At 45.5% G+C, this 17,830-nt stretch overlaps 1 protein-coding gene across 1 annotated transcript in view; it reads right to left on the bottom strand.

The window, feature by feature from the left end:
• The window catches only part of LOC139264166 (nuclease EXOG, mitochondrial-like), a 69,578-nt gene that overhangs the window by 36,937 nt on the left and 14,811 nt on the right, over positions 1–17,830 (bottom strand). Inside the window, 3 exon segments of the mRNA XM_070880252.1 lie at positions 164–240; positions 6,658–6,689; positions 9,840–9,947. Of these exon segments, the coding sequence (XP_070736353.1) occupies positions 164–240; positions 6,658–6,689; positions 9,840–9,947 (217 nt within the window).

The raw sequence follows: 17,830 nt of genomic DNA, 5'->3' as shown, positions 1-17,830 counted from the left end.
GCTAGGGGAGTCTAGGGGAATCAAGAAATATGGAGATCGGGCGGGAAAGAGGAGTTGAGATCGATGATCAGACATGATCTTATTGAATGGCGGAGCATGCTCGATGGGCCGTAGGGCCAACTCCTATTTCCTATGTTTAAAGTCAGAGGATTTCAGCTCGCACCTGTTCCAGAAGCCAGCATTGTTTTCATAATTCTGAGGCACAATGTTGGATAGATAGAATGTTTCCGCCATGACTTGCTGCAAAGGAAACAAAAGCACAGTATAGGATCACATAACAGAATAAGTTAGGGAACAGTAGCACAGTGGTTATGTTACTGGACTAATAACCCAGAGGCCTGGACTAATGATCCAGAGACACAAGTTCAAATCTCACCACGGCGGCTGAGGAATTTAAATTCAGTTAATTAAATAAATCTGGCATATAATAGCTAGTAATGGTGACTCCCTCCCAGACTGTTGTAAAAAGCCATCTGGTTCACTAATGTCCTTTAGGGAAGCAAATCTGCTGTCCTTACCCGGTCTGGCCTGTGTGTGATTCCAGACCCACAGCAATGTGGTTAATTCTCACTTGCTTTCTGAAATGGCCTAGCAAGCCACTCAGTTGTCTCACTACCACCTTCTCAAGGGCAACTCGGGATGGTGTGAGACCTACTGATTCGCACTTGAGCTTTATGAGAAATAACACAAGACACAGGAGTTCCGTCTTTAAGATTTTATTGTTCTTAAGACAAATTCAAAACTTCAATCACCATTCGAGCAATAATGTTAAAGAAAGAAAGACTTGGATTTATATAGCGCCTTTCACGACCACCGGAAATCTCAAAGCACTTTACAGCCAATGAAGTACTTTTGGACTGTAATCACTGTTGTAATGTGGGAAACATGGCAGCCAATTTGCGCACAGCAAGCTCCCACAGACAGCAATATGATAATGACCAGATTATCTGCTTTTGTTACAAGAGATCATACATACTACTGCCTGCAAATGATCAGCGCAGTGTTGATTGTAGGTCCTCGTGGGCGAGATGATTGGCCAGGCCTTCCAACTGCAATGTTGCTATCTTTTAGTCACTGTCTTTTATACAGTTCTTGTTCCGCTCTGTAAATTTCCATCATGCTGGGGATGTGAGAGGTGTTCCTCCAATGTTCGGCTTGAATTGTCTGAGCTGTCAATCTCTCAAACATACACATCCGATGTCTGCCGACTGTTGTTATCTGCTCGCTGGCCTTATAGAATCATAGAAATTTACAGCACGGGAGGAGGCCATTTCAGCCCATCGTGTTCCAATTGTCCCAGCATCCACAGCCTTTTTGGAGATGTTCCAGATTGCTAAGACCCTTCCTAATTTCGCTCCTGAATTGCCGAGATCTACGATTTGTTTTGCGACCCTACAGCCACACCAGCTCAGGAACTTAGTGGTGTGAAGTTAGCTCCCTGGTTTACATGGCTCAGCTCCTCTTGGGTAAAGTCGCTGCGAGGTACTGAGCATAAAGTCTGTAATGTCCCAGGCTTGATTTCCAATCCGTGGTGATGGCTGATCTCAACCTGAGATTGGGGGATGGGTGCCGCAATTGGCTTCAATGGCCCTGGGCTAAGGCAGAGAACAATCAGCCAGTGATCCCTGCTGGTCTGTAGGCGTGTAAATACTATATTGGGCTTAGCTATGGTCCGCTCCAAGGTGGGCCAGCCTGCTAACACTCAGCCTGGTCTTCAGTAGAAATGTAGTCACCTGAGTGAGGTATCCGAGATCTGTAGGTCTGTGCCCCAGCAAGGAGTTTTCACTATCGCAAGGGTTGGGGAGGAAATTGAGGTGGGAAAAGGAGATAGGCTACTTCTGATTTATTTCATCAAGCAAGGTATGCATTTATAACTTCTTTGCCTGGAGAGTGGTGAGAGTGTGGAACTTGCTACCACATGGAGTAGTTGAGGCGAGTGGTATCGATGCATTTGAGGGGGGGTTAGATGGGTACATGAGGGGGAAAGGAATATAAGGTTCTAGAAACAAAGGGCATCAAGGGGTATGGGAAAAAAGCGGGAATATGGTGTTGAGATAGAGGATCAGCCATGATCGTATTGAATGGCGGTGCAGGCTCGAAGGGTCTACTGCTCCTATTTTCTATGTTTCTATGTGTTCGCGCCGGTATCAGACCCAGAGTTGATCAGTACATGGTCCGCAGAGCATTCGGTCTCAATACATATTGTGCAAAACTCGCTCACTTGTGTCCTGTCTTGCAGACGTCCCTTCAGCTACAAATGTTTTGTTTCATAACTCCGTGGCCCCATCAGCCATCCGAACTGATTGCACTGTCTGGCTTTACCAGCCATTTAGAAAACGAGATTAATGTTTCAATTCAGTTCAACAATTCAACAAGTTTTCCAAAATAAATTTACCCATCAGCACTGCTTAACGCTTCTCAAAGCATGCTGGTGAATTTGGCCGTGTCCTTGGCCTTCGCTCATCAAAGTTTGTTATCGATCTCCATTAAATCCTCAGAGCAAGACTTAAAGGACGTTCTCGTTCTCCTTTTATCAGAGAAAGACAGCTTGTTACTTCAACAGCTTTATTTGACATCAAAAAGTCTTTTAGCCTGGCAAAGCCTTTTAATATACACAAGAATAAAGGGTGTGTACATTCTTACAGTGGGCAATAAATGCTGGCCTTACCTGCAATGCCCACATCCCATGCACGAATAACAAAAAAATGAACTTAGAATTTATATTTAAAAGGCAAAGTCTTCGCAAATGTGGTTGTTTGAGAGGTGCAAAGGTTAATTAGACTGATTTGACGCGTGCTAATGTAAGACTATGATTGATTATTCCTTAAAGAAAGACTTGCATTTATATAGCGCCTTTCACAACCTCAGGATATCCCAAGCGCATTACAGCCAACGAAGTACTTTTGAAGTGTAGTCACTGTTGTAATGTAGGAAATGCGCCAGCTAATTTATGCGCAGCAAGCTCCCACAAACAGCAATGTGATAATGACCAGATAATCTGTTTTTTTCTAGTGATGTTAATTGAGGGGTAAATATTGGCCAGGACACCAGGGATAACTCCCCTGCTCTTCAAAATAGTGCCATGGGATCTTTTACGTCCACCGGGGAGAGCAGACGAGGCTTCAGTTTAACGACTCATCCGAAAGACGGCACCTTCGACAGTGCAGCACTCCCTCAGCACTGCACTGGGAGTGTCAGCCTGGATTTTTGTGCTCAAGTCCCTGGAGTGGGACTCAAACCCAAAACCTTCTGACTCAGAGGCGAGAGTGCTACCCACTGAGCCACGGCTGACACTTTCGTTGCAGTAATGTTATCGTTTAGCCTTTTTTTGTTAATTAAGGAAGGATAATTCCATTTTAAAGTAGTAAGCACTGAATGTGTTAACTGAGACTGATGAGGTTTAGAAACAGAAATTTACAAACAAGTTAATGTCATCTCAAACGTGCAACTCATTTAAACCTACAGATGAGTCCTTACCAACAAGAGTTCATAGAATCACAGAAATTTACAGCATGGAAGGAGGCCATTTCGGCCCATCGTGTCCGCGCCGGACGACAAAGAGCTATCCAGCCTAATCCCACTTTCCAGCTCTAGGTCCGTAGCCCTGTAGGTTACGGCACTTTAAGTGCACACCCAAGTATTTTTTAAATGTGGTGAGGGTTTCTGCCTCTACCACACTTTCAGGCAGTGAGTTCCAGACCCCCATCACCCTCTGGGTGAAGAAATTTCCCCTCATATCTCCTCTAAACCTTCTACCAATTACTTTAAATCTATGCCCCCTGGAAGAGAAACGGGTCCTTCCTATGCACTCTATCCAGGCCCCTCATAATTTTATACACCTCAATCAGGTCTCCCTTCAGCCTCCTCTGTTCCAAAGAAAACAGACCCAGCATCTCCAATCTGTCCTCATCGCCAAAATTCTCCAGTCCAGGCAATATCCTCGTAAATCTCCTCTGTATGAATGAATCACCTACTTAATGTAGGAACTTAATTAAAGGCGTGCCATTACATTCTGGCTCTTACTATTCAGGGGATTGTGATTACTTTCCCATCCCTGGCCACCTCTTGGTCAAACTATGCCATACGCTCTCTATGGCTTTAAGGTCCAGACTTGTGGTACCCTCTCCTTTTAATCCTCTCCAGCAAGAGAAAATAAGGGATTGTTTTTAAACAGGCAGGATAATCCCAGCATTCACAAAACAACCGAAAGGGCACACTGAACCCATAGGCCCATGTCCCATCACTGTGGTGCAGTGTTCCCTGAGAGAAACTTGCCTGGGGAACGTGGCCTTTGACTGTACTAGTGACAGAATCACAGTTACTCATTGTGCAACATCGCCATCTTCTGGCAGAGAATTGAAATGACAGCAGCAAAAAAGAAAGCAAGACTTGTATTTATAGAAACATAGAAAATAGGTGCAGGAGCAGGCCATTCAGCCCTTCTAGCCTGCACCGCCATTCAATGAGTTCATGGCTGAACATGAAACTTCAGTACCCCCTTCCTGCTTTCTCGCCATAACCCTTGATCCCCCGAGTAGTAAGGACTTCATCTAACTCCCTTTTGAATATATTTAGTGAATTGGCCTCAACTACTTGCTGTGGTAGAGAATTCCACAGGTTCACCACTCTCTGGGTGAAGAAGTTTCTCCTCATCTCGGTCCTAAATGGCTTACCCCTTATCCTCAGACTGTGACCCCTGGTTCTGGACTTCCCCAACATTGGGAACATTCTTTCTGCATCTAACCTGTCTAAACCCGTCAGAATTTTAAACGTTTCTATGAGGTCCCCTCTCATTCTTCTGAACTCCAGTGAATACAAGCCCAGTTGATCCAATCTTTCTTGATAGGTCAGTCCCGCCATCCCGGGAATCAGTCTGGTGAACCTTCGCTGCACTCCCTCAATAGCAAGAATGTCCTTCCTCAAGTTAGGAGACCAAAACTGTACACAATACTCCAGGTGTGGCCTCACCAAGGCCCTGTACAACTGTAGCAACACCTCTCTGCCCCTGTACTCAAATCCCCTCGCTATGAAGGCCAACATATAGCGCCTTTCACGACCACCAGATGTCTCAAAGTGCTTTACAGCCAATGAAATATTTTTGGAGCGTAGTCATTGCTGTAATGTGGGAAACGCGGCAGCCAACTTGCACACAGCAAGCTCCTACAAACAGCAATGTGATAATGACCAGATAATCTTATTTTTGTTATGTTGATTGAGGAATAAATATTGGCCAGGACAGTGGGGATAATTCCCCTGTTGTTCTTCGAAAAAGTGCCGTGAGATCTTTTACGTCCACCTGAGAGGGCAGACGGGACCTCGCTTTAACATCTCAACAATAACTTATATAGCGCCTTTAACGTATTAAAACGTCCCAGGTGCTTCACAGGAGTTTTATCAGGCACATAAGGAGAAATTTGGGCAGATGACAAAAGGCTTGGTCAACGAGGTAGGTTTTATGGAGCGTCTTAATTAGGAAAGAGAGGTAGAGAGGTGGAGAGTTTTCGGGAGGGAGCTCCAGAGTTTATGGCCCAGGGAAGAGAAGGCACGGCCACCAATGATGGAGCGATTAAAATCTGGGATGCTCAAGAGGCCAGAATTGGAGAAGCACAGATATTTTGGTGGTTGTGGGGCTGGAGGAGATTACAGAGATAGGGAGGGGCGAGGCCATGGAGGGATTTGAAAACAAGGATGAGAAATTTAAAATCGAGGCGTTGCTTTAAAGAGTCCCCATTTCATTCTAAGTTAATAGCAAGACACACTTGCATTTATATAGCACCTTTCAGGACCTCAAGATGTCCTAAAGCACTTCACAGCCAATTAAGTCCTTTTTAAAGCTTAGTCACTATTGTCATTTAGAAAATGCAGTAACCAATTTGCGCTCAGCAAGGTTCCACAAACAGTAGTGCGATAATGACCAGATAATCTGGGATTTTTAGTGATCTTGGTTGACAGATAAGTATTGGCCAGGACACTGAAAAGAAGTCCCCTTGCTCTTCTTCGTAATAGTACCATGGGATTTTTTGCATCCGCCCGAGAGAGCAGACGTGGCCTCGGTTTAGCGTCTGATCCCAAAAACAGCACCTCCAACAGTGCAACACTCCCTCAGCACTGCACTGGAGTGTCAGCCTGGATTATGTGCTCAAGTCCCTGGAGTGGGACTTGAACCCACGACATTCTGACTCAGAGGCGAGTGTGCTAACCACTGAGCCACAGCTGTCGCTAAAATCAAAAGTTTTGTCCCACCTTAGTACACATTTCCAGATTTTGTTTCAGCTTTCTTTAAGGAAAATATCCCCCTTTCCCCCATGCCAGGCTGCCACATAACCCTGTTTTGCCCATGTCAGGCTGCCAGATATCTCGCACCCCCCACCCCAACGCTAGCTGCAAGATGGTGCCATGCACCGCCCAGGTATGAGCACCTCCCATGCTACCCCCAAAAGGGTGAGCATCCATTACCAGCTTAACATCTACAGAGCAGAAAGTTGAGAGTTTGCTTGGTGCTGGTAAAAAGGCAGCTGGATTCAAACTGCTGACCCCAACCGGCTGTGGGCTGGTGAGCTCCGCAGCTGAACCAGACCTCCTCTTCACTTCCTTTGTTGCCTTTCTCACACGCACACACTAATCAAGACCAACACTGTGGGCATTTTTGTTCTTTACCAGCGAGAACTTGTTGTCCCCTGCTGGAGCCAGGACCGGAACCAATGTCCGAGGGGGAGTGTTTACTAGTGCTGTTGGGGAGGAGTTAAATTAATATGGCAGGGGGATGGGAACCAATGCAGGGAGACAGGGAAACAAAAAGGAGACAAAAGCAAAAGACAGAAAGGAGATGAGTAAAAGTGGAGGGCAGAGAAACCCAAGGCAAAAAACAAAAAGGGCCACTGAATGTAAAGGGGCTGCAGGAGGGGTCAAAACTAAAAATCATGGTTTAAAAACTAGTATTAAAACACTCTACCTAAATGCACGCAGTATTCAAAATAAAGTAAATGAGTTGACGGCACAAATCATTACAAATGGGTATGATTTGATGGCCATTACAGAAACGTGGTTGCAGGGTGGCCAAGACTGGGAATTAAACACACAGGGGTATCTGACGATTCGGAAAGATAGATAAGAAGGGAAAGGAGGTGGGGTAGCTCTGTTAATAAAGGATGATATCAGGGCAGTTGTGAGAGACGATATTGGCTCTAATGAACAAAATGTTGAATCATTGTGGGTGGAGATTAGAGATAGTAAGGGGAAAAAGTCACTGGTGGGCGTAGTTTATAGGCCCCCAAATAATAACTTCAAGGTGGGGCGGGGAATAATCAAGGAAATAATGGAGGCATGTGAAAAAGGAACGGCAGTAATCATGGGGGATTTTAACCTACATATCGATTGGTCAAATCAAATTGCACGGGGTAGCCTGGAGTTGCAATTCATAGAATGCATACGGGATTGTTTCTTAGAACAGTATGTTACAGAACCTACAAGCGAGCAAGCTATCTTAGATCTGGTCCTGTGTGATGAGACAGGAATAATAAACGATCTCCTCGTAAAAGATCCTCTTGGAATGAGTGATCACAGTATGGTTGAATTTGTAATACAGATTGAGGGTGAGGAAGTAGTGTCTCAAATGAGCATACTATGCTTAAACAAAGGGGACTACAGTGGGATGAGGGCAGAGTTGGCTAAAGTAGACTGGAAACACAGACTAAACGGTGGCACAATTGAGGAACAGTGGAGGATTTTTAAGGAGCTCTTTCATAGTGATCAACAAAAATATACTCCAATGAAAAAGAAGGGCGGTAAGAGAAGGGATAACCAGCCATGGATAACCAGGGAAATTAAGGAGAGTATCAAATTAAAAACCAATGCGAATAAGGTGGCCAAGGTTAGTAGGAAAATAGAAGATTGGGAAAATTTTACACGACAGCAAAGAATGACTAAGAAAGCAATAAAGAAAGGAAAGATAGATTACGAAGGAAAACTTGAGCAAAACAGAAAAACGGATAGTAAAAGCTTTTACAGATATATAAAACGGAAAAGAGTGACTAAAGTAAATGTTGGTCCCGTAGAAGATGAGAAGGGGGATTTAATAATGGGAAATGTGGAAATGGCTGAGACCTTAAACAATTATTTTGCTTCGGTCTTCACAGGGAAAGACACAGAAACCATGCCAAAAATTGCTGGTCACAGGAATGTGGGAAGAGAGGACCTAGAGACAATCACTATCACGAGGGAGGTAGTGCTGGACAGGTTAATGGGACTCAAGGTAGACAAGTCCCCTGGTCCTGATGGAATGCATCCCAGGGTATTAAAAGAGATGGCGGAAGTTATACCAGATGCATTCGTTATAATCTACCAAAATTCTCTGGACTCTGGGGAGGTACCAGCGGATTGGAAAGCAGCTAATATAACGCCTCTGTTTAAAAAAGGGGGCAGACAAAAGGCAGGTAACTATAGGCCAGTTAGTTTAACATCTGTAGTGGGGAAAATGCTTGAAACTATCATTAAGGAAGAAATAGCAGGACATCTAGATAGGAATAGTGCAATCAAGCAGACGCAGCATGGATTCATGAAGGGGAAATCATGTTTAACTAACTTACTGGAATTCTTTGAGGATATAACGAGCATGATGGATAGAGGTGTACCGATAGATGTGGTGTATTTAGATTTTCAAAAGGCATTCGATAAGGTGCCACACAAAAGGTTACTGCAGAAGATAAAGGTACGCGGAGTCAGAGGAAATGTATTAGCATGGATAGAGAATTGGCTGGCTAACAGAAAGCAGAGAGTCGGGATAAATGGGTCCTTTTCGGGTTGGAAATCCGTGGTTAGTGGTGTGCCATAGGGATCGGTGCTGGGACCACAACTGTTTACAATATACATAGATGACCTGGAAGAGGGGACAGAGTGTAGTGTTACAAAATTTGCAGATGACACAAAGATTAGTGGGAAAGCGGGTTGTGTAGAGGACACAGAGAGGCTGCAAAGCGATTTAGATAGGTTAAGCGAATGGGCTAAGGTTTGGCAGATGGAATACAATGTCGGAAAGTGTGAGGTCATCCAACTTGGGAAAAAAAACAAAAAAAGGGAATACTATTTGAATGGGGAGAAATTACAACATGCTGAGGTGCAGAGGGCCCTGGGGGTCCTGATGCATGAATCCCAAAAAGTTAGTTTGCAGGTGCAGCAGGTAAACAGGAAGGCGAATGGAACGTTGGCCTTCATTGCGAGAGGGATGGAGTACAAAAGCAGGGAGGTCCTTCTGCAACTGTATAGGGTATTGGTGAGGCCGCACCTGGAGTACTGCATGCAGTTTTGATCGCCTTACTTAAGGAAGGATATACTAGCTTTGGAGGGGGTACAGAGACGTTTCACTAGGTTGATTCCGGAGATGAGGGGGTTACCTTATGATGATAGATTGAGTAGACTGGGTCTTTACTCGTTGGAGTTCAGAAGGATGAGGGGTGATCTTATAGAAACATTTAAAATAATGAAAGGGATAGACAAGATAGAGGCAGAGAGGTTGTTTCCACTGGTCGGGGAGACTAGAACTAGGGGGTACAGCCTCAAAATACGGGGGAGCCAATTTAAAACCGAGTTGAGAAGGAATTTCTTCTCCCAGAGGGTTGTGAATCTGTGGAATTCTCTGCCCAAGGAAGCAGTTGAGGCTAGCTCATTGAATGTATTCAAGTCACAGATAGATAGATTTTTAACTATTAAGGGAATTAAGGGTTATGGGGAGAGGGCGGGTAAGTGGAGCTGAGTCCACGGCCAGATCAGCCATGATCTTGTTGAATGGCGGAGCAGGCTCGAGGGGCTAGATGGCTTACTCCTGTTCCTAATTCTTATGTTCTTATGTCCGTGGCTCCATCCGCTGTTGAGGTAGTCTTCGTTCGTGGCGGTGAACAGCGATGGAACGCTGGGATCCTGCTTAAACTTGCAGTGCTTGCGATCAGCTGCTGCTGTATAAAAACAATGTAAACGAACCATTACTGCCAGAACGTGGCCTTTTCAGTTTCCGTCAGGTTTTCTCTGTCGATCTATCATAACTCAAGAAATTAAAAGACTTGCATTTATATAGCGTCTTTCACGACCATCAGATGTCTCAAAGCGCTTTATAGCCAATGAAGTACTTTTTGAAGTGTAGTCATTGCTTTAATGTGCGAATCGCAGCAGCCAATTTATGCACAGCAAGCTCCCACAAACAGCAATGTGAGAATGACCAGATAATCTGTTTTAGTGATGTTGATTGCGGGATAAATATTGGCCATGTTCCCCCCTGATTTTCTTCGAAATAGTGCCATGGATCTTTTACGTCCACCTGAGAGCAGACGGGGCCTCGGTTTAGCGTCTCATCCGAAAGACGACACCTCCGACAGTGCAGCACTCCCTCAGCACTGCACTGGAGTGTCAGCCGAGATTTATGTGCTCCAGTCTCTGGAGTGGGACTTAAACCCACAACCTTCTGACTGAGAGGTGAGGGTGTTACCAACGGAGCCACTGGTTGGCTATTGAAGATACTGTCCATTTTGACGCCTGTGATTCTACAAACACAAGGCGAAGATCGCTGCTGTGCTTTTGATCAGCAGAGGGCACAGATTTAAGGTGATTGGCCAGTGGCGACATGAGGAAAAACAGTTTTTTTAACCCAACGCGTGGTTAGGTTATGGAATGGACTTCCTGATTGGGTGATGGAAACAGATTCAGTAGTAGCCTACAACAGGGAATTGGATAAATATTTGAAGGAGAATAAATTGCAGGGATATGAGGATACAGCGGGGGAGCGGGAATAACTGGATTGTTCTACAAAAGAGCCAGCACAAACTCGATGGGCCGGATGGCCTCTTTCTGTGCTGTACCATTCTATGATTCCAGGGAAAGGGGTGGGTGGGGGGGGGGGGGTGGGGAGAGGATCTTGTGGTACGTGGATCATAGAAATTGGCAGTGGAGTTGAGACTCTTTCTCCGCATGTTCATTTCTATGCACTCCCAGCACGATGCAGTGAAGCCTGGATGGAGCTGTCCTCTCTGCTCTTTTGACCCTACCCGAGTACGGTCTCACCCCATGGATTTTGTGCAAAGCTGCCCCCAGCTCAGGCCGTGCGACAAATGCTGGTGCATCGAGGTAGCGGCACAATTTGATTTACAGATTAATAATTCAGCAGCAGATTTCAATTAATACCAATCAGGCTATCAATCTCCAGTTTGTCAGCCGGGGCTCAATATGTGGTTTAAATCTGGAGTAAATAACTCTTCACACTGCCACATTTCCCGAGGTGTAAATTGTGAGCTTGCATGGTGCGTATAAAGAGAGTATAAATAATGCAGCATCACCACCTTTCCCCAGTCTCGGAGCACTCGATGGGGCCTGGCAAGTGTCCATTCACTTTTCTCATTCTCGTCTATTGATTGTTTTAGTGTTTTTTTGACCTTTTCGGGAAAGCGATTCTGCAATTGCTGGGAGCTTGCAGCATATGTAAAGATGGATTATGTCCATTGGTGAGGAAATCAAAAACAAGATAATGACATAAAGAATGGAAAATGGGACTATAAATTCAGCCTGCAAGAGGGACCTAATTCAGCTCAATCAAGGGCCGAATGGCCTACTCCTGTACCTATTTTCTATGTTTCTATGTTTCCACACAGACATTTTAACACAGGAGCCTGCAGCACCATTCAATAAGATCTTGGCTGATCATTCCCTCAGTACCCCTTTCCTGCTTTCTCTCCATACCCCTTGATCCCTTTAGCCGTAAGGGCCATATCTAATTCCCTTTTCAATATATCCAATGAACTGGCATCAACAACTCTCTGCAGCAGGGGTTTCCACAGGTTAACAACTCTCTGAGTGAAGAAGTTTCTCCTTATTTCAGTCCTAAATGGCCTACCCCTTATCCTAAGACTGTGTCCCCGGGTTCTGGACTTCCCCAACATCGGGAACATTCTTCCCGCATCTAACCTGTCCAGTCCCATCAGAATCTTATATGTTTCTATGAGATCCCCTCTCATCCTTCTAAACTTCAGTGTATAAAGGCCCAGTTAATCCAGTCTCTCCTCATATGTCAGTCCTGCCATCCCGGGAATCAGTCTGGTGAACCTTCGCTGCACTCCCTCAATAGCAAGAATGTCCTTCCTCAGATTAGGAGACCAAAACTGAACACAATATTCCAGGTGAGACCTCACCATGGCCCTGTACAACTGCAGTAAGACCTCCCTGCTCCTATACTCAAATCCCCTAGCTATGAAGGCCAACATTACCATTTGACTTCTTCACCACCTGCTGTCACTGCATGCCAACTTTCAATGACTGATGAACCATGACCCCCAGGTCTCGTTGCACCTCCCCTTTTCCTAATCTGCTGCCATTCAGATAATATTCTGTCTTCGTGTTTTTGCCCCCAAAGTGGATAACCTCACATTTATCCACATTATACTGCATCTGCCATGCATTTGCCCACTCACCTAACCTGTCCAAGTCACCCTGCAGCCTCTTAGCGTCCCCCTCACAGCTCACACCGCCACCCAGCTTAGTGTCATCTACAAACTTAGAGATATTACACTCAATTCCTTCATCCAAATCATTGATGTATATTGTAAAGAGCTGGGGTCCCAGCACTGAGCCCTGCGGCACTCCACTAGTCACTGCCTGCCATTCTGAAAAGGACCCGTTTATCCCGACTCTCTGCTTCCTGTCTGCCAACCAGTTCTCTATCCACGTCAGTATATTAACCCCAATACATTGTGCTTTGATTTTGCACAACATTCTCTTGTGTGGGACCTTGTCAAAAGCCTTCTGAAAGTCCAAATACACCACATCCACTGGTTCTCCCATGTCCACTCTACTAGTTATATCCTCAAAAAATTCCAGAAGATTTGTCAAACATGATATCCCCTTCATAAATCCATGCTAACTTGGACCGATCCTGTCACTGCTTTCCAAAAGCGCTTCTATTTCATCCTTAATAATTGATTCCAACATTTTCCCCACTACTGATGTCAGGCTAACCGGTCTAAAGTTACCCGCTTTCTCTCTCCCTCCCTTTTTAAAAAGTGGTGTTACATTAGCTACCCTCCAGTCCACAGGAACTGATCCAAAGTCGATAGACTGTTGGAAAATGATCACTAATGCATCCACTATTTCTAGAGCCACTTTCTTAAGTACTCTGGGATGCAGACTATCAGGCCCCGGGCATTTATCGGCCTTCAATCCCATCAATTTCCCTAACACAATTTCCCGCCTAATAAGGATATCCTTCAGTTTCTCCTTCTCACTAGACCCACTGTCCCCAAGTACTTCCGGAAGGCTAATTGTGTCTTCCTTTGTGAAGACAGAACCGAAATATTTGTTCAATTGGTCTGCCATTTCTTTGTTCCCCATTATAACTTCACCTGAATCCAACTGCAAGGGACCTACATTTGTCTTCATTAATCTTTTTCTCTTCACATATCGATAGAAGCTTTTGAAGTCAGTTTTTATGTTCCCAGCAAGCTTCTTCTTGTACTCTATTTTCCCCCTCTTAATTAAACCCTTTGTCCTCCTCTGCTGAATTCTAAATTTTTCAGTCCTCAGGTTTCTTTCTTTTTCTGGCCAATTTATATGCCTTTTCCTTGTATTTAACACTATCCTTAATTTCCCTTGTTAGCCACGGTTAAGCCACCTTCCCCGTTTTATTTTTACTCCAGACAGGGATGTACAATTGCTGAAGTTCATCCATGTGATCTTTAAATGTTTGCCATTGCCTATCCACCATCAACCCTTTAAGTATTCTTTGCCAGTCTCTGCTAGCCAATTCATGCCTCAAACCATCGAAGTTACCTTTCCTTAAGCTCAGGACCCTAGTTTCTGAATGAACTCTCCATCTTTATAAAGAATACTACCATGTTATGGTCACTCTTCCCCAAGGGGCCTCGCACAACAAGATTGCTAATTAGTTCTTTCTCATTACATATCACCCAGTCTAGGATGGCCAGCTCTCTAGTTGGTTCCTCGACATATTGGTCTAGAAAACCATCCCTAATACACTCCAGGAAATCCTCCTCCACCGCATTGCTACCAGTTTGGTTAGCCCAGTCTATATGTGGATTAAAGTCACCCATGATAACTGCTGTACCTTTATTGCATGCATCCCTAATTTCTTGTTTGATGCTGTCCCCAACCTCACTACTACTGTTTGGTCTGTACACAACTCCCACTAGCATTTTCTGCCCCTTGCTATTCCGTAGCTCCACCCATACCGATTCCACATCATCCAAGCTAATGTCCTTTCTTACTATTGCATTAATTTCCGCTTTAACCAGCAATGCCACCCCGCCTTCTTTTCCTTTCTGTCTATCCTTCCTAAATGTTGAATACCCTTGGATGTTGAGTTCCCAGCCTTGGTCACCCTGGAGCCATGTCTCCGTGATGCCAATTACATCATACCCATTAACTGCTATCTGCGCAGTTAATTCGTCCACCTTATTCCGAATATTCCTCGCATTGAGGCACAGAGCCTTCAGGCTTGTCTTTCTAACACACTTTGCCCCTTTAGAATTTTGGTGTAATGTGGCCCTTTCTGCTTTTTGCCTTAGATTTCTCTGCCCTCCACTTTTACTTTTCTTCTTTTGCTTCTGCCCCCATTCTACTTCCCTCTGTCTCCCTGCATAGGTTCCCATCCCCCTGCCATATTAGTTTAACACCTCCCCAACAGCACGAGCAAACACTCCCCCTCGGACATTAGTTCCGGTCCTCCCCAGGTGCAGACCGTCCGGTTTGTACTGGTCCCACCTCCGCCAGAACCGGTTCCAATGTCCCAGGAATTTGAATCCCTCCCTTGTGCACCACTCCTCAAGCCACGTATTCATCTGAGCTATCCTGCGATTCCTGCTCTGACTCGCACGTGGCACTGGTAGCAATCCTGAGATTACTACTTTTGAGGTCTTACTTTTTAATTTAGCTCCTAGCTCCTTAAATTCATCTCATAGCACCTCATCCCGTTTTTTTCCTATATCGTTGGTACCTATATGCACCACGACAACTGGCTGTTCACCCTCCCTTTTCAGAATGCCCTGCACCCGCTCCGAGACATCCTTGATCCTTGCACCATGTTTGGTAGTCCGGCATTGACTCGGACTTGGAGTCATGCGTGCATCAGTGCAACACTTGCTCGCAACTGAGCAATGCACCAAGGGAGGCTCCACTGAGTCTGTGGTCATGGCTGTCCAAACCGTGGTCCAGGATCCAAGTAGATTTTGTCAGCCCCTTTCTAGGAACGATGTTTTTAGTCGTTGTGGACGCTTACTCCAAATGGATTGAATGCGTAATCATGTCATCCAGCACCTCCACAGCCACCATTGAAAGCCTCCGGGCCATGTTCGCCACCCATGGCTTGCCCGACGTCCTTGTCAGTGACAATGGACCGTGTTTCACCAGCTCGGAATTCAACGAGTTTATGACCCGCAATGGCAACAAGCATGTCAGGTCTGCTCCATTTAAGCCCGCATCTAACGGTCAAGCGGAGCGGGCAGTCCAAACAATCAAGCAGAGCATGAAACACGTGACGGACGGCACCCTGCAGACCCGCTGGTCTCGCATTCTGCTCAATTACCAGATGTACATAAGAAGATAAGAATTAGGAACAGGAGTAGGCCATCTAGCCCCTCGAGCCTGCTCCGCCATTCAACAAGATCATGGCTGATCTGGCCATGGACTCAGCTCCACTTACCCGCCCGCTCCCCGTAACCCTTAATTCCCTTATTGGTTAAAAATCTATCTATCTGTGATTTGAATACATTCAATGAGCTTGCCTCAACGGCTTCCTTGGGCAGAGAATTCCACAGATTCATCACGCTTCCGGTGTCCCTGACGACTACGTGTGCGGGAAGTGTATCCGCCTGCAGCTCCTGACGGACCGCATTGCAGCACTGGAGCTGCGGGTGGATGAACTCTGGAGCATCCACGATGCTGAGAATGATGTGAATAGCATGTTTAGTGAGTTGGTCTTACCGCAGGTAAAGGGTACACAGCCAGATAGTAAATGGGTGACCAACAGGAAGAGCAGTGCAAGGAAGGTAGTGCAGGGGTCGCCTGCGGTCATCCCCCTGCAAATCAGATACACCGCTTTGAGTGCTGTTGAGGGGGATGACTCATCAGGAGAGGGCAGCAGCAGCCAAGTTCATGGCACCGTGGGTGGCTCTGCTGCACAGGACGGCAGGAAAAAGAGTGGGAGAGCTATGGTGATAGGGGATTCAATTGTAAGGGGAATTGATAGGCATTTCTGCGGCCGCAACCGAGACTCCAGGATGGTATGTTGCCTCCCTGGTGCAAGGGTCAAGGATGTCTCAGAGCGGGTGCAGGTCATTCTGAAAAGGGAGGGTGAACAGCCAGTTGTCGTGGTGCACATTGGTACCAACGATATAGGTAAAAAAAACGGGATGATGTGCTATGAGATGAATTTAGGGAGCTAGGAGCTAAATTAAAAAGTAGGACCTCAAAAGTAGTAATCTCAGGATTGCTACCAGTGCCACGTGCTAGTCAGAGTAGGAATCGCAGGACAGCTCAGATGAATACGTGCCTTGAGGAGTGGTGCAAAAGGGAGGGTTTCAAATTCCTGGGACATTGGAACCGGTTCTGGGGGAGGTGGGACCAGTAAAAACCGGTCGGTCTGCACCTGGGCAGGATCGGAACCAATGTCCTAGGGGGAGTGTTTGCTAGTGCTGTTGGGGAGGGGTTAAACTAACATGGCAGGGGGATGGGAACCTATGCAGGGAGACAGAGGGAAATAAAATGGAGGCAGAAGCAAAAGATAGAAAGGAGAATAGTAAAAATGGATGGCAGAGAAACCCAAGACAAAAAAACAAAAAGGGCCACATTACAGCAAAATTCTAAAGAGACAAACCTGAAGGCTCTGTGCCTCAATGTGAGGAGTATTCGGAATAAGGTGGACGAATTAACTGCGCAGACAGCAGTTAACGGGTATGATGTAATTGGCATCACAGAGACATGGCTCCAGGGTGACCAAGGCTGGGAACTCAACATCCAGGGGTATTCAACATTTAGGAAGGATAGGCAGAGAGGAAAAGGAGGTGGGGTGGCGTTGCTGGTTAAAGAGGAAAGTAATGCAATAGTAAGGAGGGACATTAGCCTGGACAATGTAGCATCGGTATGGGTGGAGCTGTGGAATACCAAAGAGCAGAAAATGCTTGTGGGAGTTGTGTACAGACCACCAAACAGTAGTAGTGAGGTTGGGGACAGCATCAAACAAGAAATAAGGGATGTGTGCAATAAAGGTACAGCAGTTATCATGAGTGACTTTAATCTACATATTGATTGGGCTAACCAAACTGGTAGCAATGCGGTGAGGAGGATTTCCTGGAGTGTATTAGGGATGGTTTTCTAGACCAATATGTCGAGGAACCAACTAGAAAGCTGGCCATCCTAGACTGGGTGATGTGTAATGAGAAGGGACTAATTAGCAATCTTGTTGTGCGAGGCCCCTTGGGGAAGAGTGACCATAATATGGTAGAATTCTTTATTAAGACACAGCTAATTCGGAAACTAGGGTCCTGAACTTAAGGAAAGATAACTTCGACGGTATGAGGCGTGAATTGGCTAGAATAGACGAGCAAAGGATGCTTAAAGGGTTGACGGTGGATAGACAATGGCAAACATTTAAAGATCACATGGATGAACTGCAGCAATTGTACATCCCTATCTAGGGTAAAAATAAAACAGGGAAGGTGGCTCAATTGTGGCTAACAAGGGAAATTAAAGATAGTGTTAAAACCAAGGAAGGGGCATATAAATTGGCTGGAAAAAGCAACAAACCTGAGGACTGGGAGAAATTTAGAATTCAACAGAGGAGGAC

This window comes from Pristiophorus japonicus, chromosome 5 (assembly GCF_044704955.1).
Source record: "Pristiophorus japonicus isolate sPriJap1 chromosome 5, sPriJap1.hap1, whole genome shotgun sequence".
NCBI classification, from domain to species: domain Eukaryota; kingdom Metazoa; phylum Chordata; class Chondrichthyes; family Pristiophoridae; genus Pristiophorus; species Pristiophorus japonicus.
Note: the sequence above shows the minus strand (reverse complement) of the source record. Positions and strands in the feature narration are given on the sequence as shown.